Source organism: Artemia sp. Qi Xiang Cuo, chromosome 17 (assembly GCF_049724085.1).
Source record: "Artemia sp. Qi Xiang Cuo chromosome 17, ASM4972408v1, whole genome shotgun sequence".
NCBI lineage: Eukaryota > Metazoa > Arthropoda > Branchiopoda > Anostraca > Artemiidae > Artemia > Artemia sp. Qi Xiang Cuo.
Window position 1 is genome coordinate 37,173,898 of NC_142810.1, and position 6,011 is coordinate 37,179,908.

The following is a 6,011-nucleotide window of genomic DNA, read 5'->3' on the forward strand; positions in this document are numbered from 1 at the left end:
CAAATCCATTATTGAGATAGGCTCTGTTGACATCCTGCATGTACATAATATGCTTTGATTTAGTTAAAATTCCCCTTCAATATTCTGTCAAATTTTCACCTTCATTAACATAGCCTTAATTTTACTAGAATCATAGTAGTAGTCATAGCAACAGTAGTAGGTATTAATAGCAGTAGTAGCAAGTACATGTTGCCTTTTGGCCAGTTGAACATTTTATTCATTCTGCCCCAGAAGATTCCTCTTGATATGGTAAGCTGTTCCAAAAATATTGCTGATACACCCATATAAGTATCTCTATGCACACAGTACGTTTTGATTTAGTTCATTTTTCCCTTGGATGTTTACTCAAAAGTTTATTTAAATATCCTCAGCCTTGATAGTACTCACTACAGAACCAGTAGTTTTAGTGGTAGTAGTAGTTGTAGTGGTGGTATTTGGGGAAAAGAGGATGTCAGGAGGGGGGATGTAGTTGCCCTTCATCACTTTTGACTCTTAAAAGGGAACTAGAACTTTAAATTTTCGATCAAATGAGCCTCCTCTAAAGTTTATATAATCACCCCTTGCATAAAATCTTATATGCCTTTGGGGCATAACTTACAACCATTGCTCCTGGGTTCTAAAGGGTTATTTAAACCCTGAAAGCCTTGTTATATAATCTTTAGACTTTTATGAACACAATTGTTATCTGAAAAATGTATATTTGATGCATTTTGGGATGATGTAGAGGGGGGGCTCTTTGCCCTCTAATCACTTATGACTCTTAAAAAGGAAGCATGGACTTCTGATTTCCAATTGATTGAGCCACCTCTGAGGTTTATATGACCACCCCTTCTATAAAAACCTTAAATGTTAATAATGGGCAACTAGTATAACTTATAGCCCTCGCCCTGAAGGATGTGGGGGAGGGGGTTGTCATCCCCAAAGGCATAATTACTAGACCTTTCAAATATGCTGAACAAAACGGCCATCTCAAAATTTTGAGTGGATGTGTTTGGGGAAGTACTGGGTATGGGGGGGGGACTGGTTGCCCTCCAATCACTTGATTATTAAAAGGATACTAGAACTTTAGATTTTTCAATTGAATGAGCTCTGGTCCAAAAAAATTAAATGAATAATACATTGTGCCAACATTGTTCTTTAAGATGACCTCCACTACCTCATCTCCCACTCCTTGTCAAGTTGATATTTGAAAGACTGGATGGAGGGAGTGCTGACAATCAAGTCATTCATTCAATTCATACCAGTAGTTTATAACTCTTCTTAAGAAATACATTTGACAGATTCTTGATTGGGAGATTAACTTTGGCAGCTTCTTGGAGTGTCCTCTTCCATAATGAAAGCTGATAGTATGGCTGCTGATGAAGATGTTAGAGTTGTTAGAGTTTTTGCCAATAAGAGGGTCCAGCAAGGCACTTGCCAAATTTGAGATGGGGTCTAAAAAGAGCTTTATACAATTTCATAAATATTGTTGACTCTCAGCTACTGATGGTCTGTTTCAATAGGCCAAAGATGGAAATTGCTTGGGAAACAATTACCTTAAATTACCTTAAATCGCACTTGCTAGCGATAGGACGAATCCTGTGTCCGCCAGCTTCAGTGATGATAGTTAATCATCATTTGTGGCGTCCCAAATGGTGCACCACGGTTTGTTGAGCCACTCTCTATCCACTGATGACTTAAACGCATCCACGCTGGTAGAGGTGCTGAACATGCTGAACATGGCTGCAAAACCTCCACTTGTCACCAAAGATGACACAAAGGTCCCTTTCTTCTTGTCCATTTCTTAGATCAGGGGGGGCCAACCCATATTATCTTGTTGGCCACTTTGGAAATGCATCATAACTCTGCTGGCTGCGTATAAAATTATATATACCTATATAAGATTTAGACCTATTATAGATATTTTTTGGAGTAACAAATTGAAAAATACTAAATTTTTATTAATTATGTTTACTATTATTTTTACACATAAAGATAGATAATATAAAAATAATAATAATAATGATACTAAATGTGTATTTTAAAAAACATATAATATTAACAATAAAAAAAAATAATACATAAAATCATAGAAAAATATTTATTTCACAAGTGCAATATTTATTTCTCCACTTTTTCTCTTAGCTTTTGCAAGTCAATCCCAATTTGGGTATTTGCACATCATAATTGGTGTTAAAGGTTATCATCCATTATGTTTGACTATGTTTTGTTAATTTCATTTTTGAAAAAAAAAATTCACAGGTGTAAGTTGAACCAAAAGCACTAACAACTTTTTTTTTTACCAAATTTCTTAAATTGGATAATTTTTATTTTGTGATGTAAATGTTAAAAAAAAACCTATTTTCAATTCTGAATTTTCAAATATACATTTAATTTATTATTACACTGTATGTCAATCAGATCCATTTGGGGATATTCTGGGACAGACTCAATTTCGACATAAAAAGGAGATGAATATATTTCAAAAATTTTTTGTATATTTCTTCCAACTCTAAATTATTGAATTGGCTTTCCAAAACATCTGCAAGTTTTCTTATTTCTTTTGCATATTTGAACTAATTGTTACATTTTGACTTCTTAAATTCTTTCAACAATGGAAAGTGGTGAGCATTATGAATTTTCAATTGTGTTTCAAATAACAGAAATTTCTTCTGTAATGCTCTAATGTGATCCAATGTATTGACTGATGTTATCTTTTCCTTGCAATAATATATTTAATTCATTGAGTTTGTTGACAATATCCACTAAAAAGCATAAATCTGACAACCACTCGTCCTTTCTTGATTCTGGCACAGATTTTTTTTTGTCATTCATTTCTTGTTTTTTGTCATTCATAAGCAAATCAATTACTTCTCATAACTGATAAAATTGCTGTAAACATGCTGTGTAAAATTGCTGTGTCATAACTTAAACATCTGACTCAACTGAAGTACATAGCATCATCATATTCAGAATCTAATTCTTTCAGAAAATCCTTAAATTGTTGATGCACAAGTGCATGTGATCAAATTTAATTCACTGTTTTTATATCTACTTGCATAACACAATACATTGATAATACTTGGGCTATACAACATAATAATATGTTATTTTGGCTATATACATTGATAAACAATATTGTCAAGGGTGAAACATTGAATCTGTGATGATCCAAGATGTGCATGGATCATGAGGGTGCCAAATATAATAAGGTAATGAATCTCATGGGCTGCACAAATGTTTGCAGTGGGCTGCATGTGGCCCATGGACTCCAGGTTGGCCACCCCTGCTCTAGATGCTCCCTTATATTAGTGATGGGATTGAAAATTGAGTAGGTAGTCATTGGGATGTTTGATGAAAGGTCCAAAATACAGCATTTGGTTGTATTGAATTAGAGAAGCCAGTTTTGAGTCCAATCCTGTGGCCTGTCTATGTGTACAGTTCCCTGTGGTACCCTTCTCATTGCTATAGCCTCATCAGAGTAGATTGGCTGGCCACCATTCTTGAGAAAATGGACCTTCTGCTTGCAGTTGATGAGGAAATTCATTAGCCAGTCTATCATGGCTGAATTTATGCTGGCAGCAGATAATTTGGAGTGCAGTCAACTATGGGGTACATTGTCAAAGTCCAGCAGCAGTAGGTCAACTGAATATTATTGTTCAATCAGATTTGTAAGTACTTTGTATGATTCCAATATGTTCATTTTGACTGATTTTCCTGATTGGAACCTATGCTGCTTAGGCAACAAGATCTTGTTGATGGTTAAATGTTCAAGAACTGAATCATTGACTAAGTATTGAAGCATCTTAACAACAGCTGAAGTTATGCTCATAGGTTGATAATTCTCAGACTTGGTGCAATCACCTTTTGAATACTGCTGTTAGGTTGGCCACTTTTCAGTCTGCTGGTAGCTCTTTAAATATAAGTGACATCTGGAAGATTCTTGTTAGGAGATCTGCTTTCACTTCTGCAATTTCTTCTAGTAACCTGGGATGCATAGTATTGGGTCCTGGTGACTTGATAAAATATAACTTTTGTAATTGTACCTCCATTAGGGTTTTTATATTGTATTTTGGTGGAGAAGGTAAAGGACCACCAGGTTCAGTGGTGAAAACTGAGACAAATTATAAGTTCAGTTAGTTAGAAAGCTTGTTACTATCTGTAATTTCTCCATCTTGCTCTGTTATGAGTTTTTTCTATACATTGTCTATTATGGTCTTGGCTTCAGATGTACTGCCAAAACTTCTTTGGGTTTGTCTTGGCTTCATCAGCAAATTTGGATTCAAGGCTAGTGTTCAAGGCCTGCATCAAGTTTTTAAGCTTGATCTGGCTTTTGAAATATGTGTGAGTAGATTGGGCAGATATTAGAAAGACTTGTTGAAGATGAAGAATTGTTGTGAAGCCAAAATGAGTTTCCAGAATGCTTGGAATTTTAAGAAGAAGTATGCATTTGGAATGAATCAATATCTTTGGAATGCAACTTTAAAGTTATGGACTTGAAATTGAATTTAAAATTTTTAAGGTAAATTTTTCGATTAACACACTTATGAGATAGGTAAGAAATAGACATATCTTTATAATTAGAATTTCATCTTGAATCCAAATATGATATTCATTTCTATTGGAACTAAACTTTACCTTCTTCTCTTTATTGTACAAATATATACCCTTAATTCCATACATCTAGGGAATTTTCAATTATTTTGCCAAACTTTTAAATAAATTTGAAGAAAAAAGTGACATAATCTACATTATAGTCTAAAAACTATGGGCAGGGTATTAAGTTAACCTTTTAGGGCCCCATTAAGGACTCAAAAAGGAATGTGCTCAAGAAGCAATTATTAATTAGCCTATGGAAGAAGCACAAAAGAAGATATCAAGTGATTTGTTCCCTTTTGTCCAAGCTAAATTATGTAAAAGAGAAAAAATTATTTAGTTATAAAAGTAAGGGTATGTTTAGGCCTACCATGTATTTAATATAGCTTATAGGGTAGGGTAAAAGACCCCTTTTCTTCAGAATTCCAGAAAAATAAAGATGTATTTTTGGCCTGCCTGTATTTTACTACAGTATTACACAATATTAGGCTAGTGTAGTAACAAGATCTCCACCTTTTATCTGCTGTCTTGGGGTATCCACCCCCCCCCCCCAATTTTTCTGACATTAGCCTAAATTCCCTTAACTTTATATTTGTACATTCCCATTAGGATTCTTAATTGACTAAAAAATCTTACAACTGTAATTTTTGAATTTTCTATACCTTGCCCTCCCCACCCCTCAGTTCAAGAGGTCCAAAACTGTTACTGAATTCAGGATGTGTTTCACCATTTGGGAGAGATGTAAAGTTTATTTGTATGCCTTAAGGAATACCTGGTGAATATTCTACAGTGCTCTAAAGTGACCCAGCCTTGTTTTCAGATTGCATAGTTTACTTCTGGAGAATAGAAATGCAGAACTATTAGCCTAGGCCTATGAGAAATTAATGCCATTACTTTTTTCCAATTAATATCTGCTGTATAAGACCAAATCGATGTTAAAACAATTTTCTAGGATAAATAGTCAATACTTTGTCCATAAATGCACAGCTTCAATAGGAAATTTACTTACGATTCATGAAACACTTTATTGATCACGTAGACTAGCTTTAAATCCTTGAATTTCTCTGTTGCTGTTGTACAGTTTGCTTATAATTGTGATTGCCGTTAATATAACTCCGTTCAATGAGCCAAATTTTAAATTCTAATTTTGTAGTTAGATTGCGCTGCAAACCTCAAGTCTCATCAATTTTCGAGTGAAGTAAACCGGTCTTCATTCCTTTTCCCGTCTCCACAAGTTACACATTGACTAGAGCCGTTTTTCATCTTCGAGAAGTCATATTTGCATGTATCTTTTTAAGCCCTTTCTTCACTATTGTTCTTAGGGCAGAATCGGCCAAGTGAAAACAGCTTTCCATTCACCGGATCGGACTTTTTCTGAATAAGGCCACTTAAGTTACAAAGCTTTTGATTCACTGGATCGGACTTTTTATGAATAA

The 6,011-nt window shown here is 34.5% G+C and overlaps 1 protein-coding gene across 1 annotated transcript in view; it reads right to left on the reverse strand.

Moving 5' to 3' along the window:
• LOC148942160 (WD repeat and SOCS box-containing protein 1-like) overlaps nucleotides 1-5,664 on the reverse strand; it is a 91,208-nt gene extending 85,544 nt beyond the window's left edge. The window contains exon 1 of the mRNA XM_089103594.1: nucleotides 5,585-5,664. Within this exon, the coding sequence (XP_088959720.1) occupies nucleotides 5,585-5,591 (7 nt within the window). The 5' untranslated portion in view covers nucleotides 5,592-5,664. The remainder of the gene's footprint in view (nucleotides 1-5,584) is intronic.
• Nucleotides 5,665-6,011: the final 347 nt, after the last annotated feature.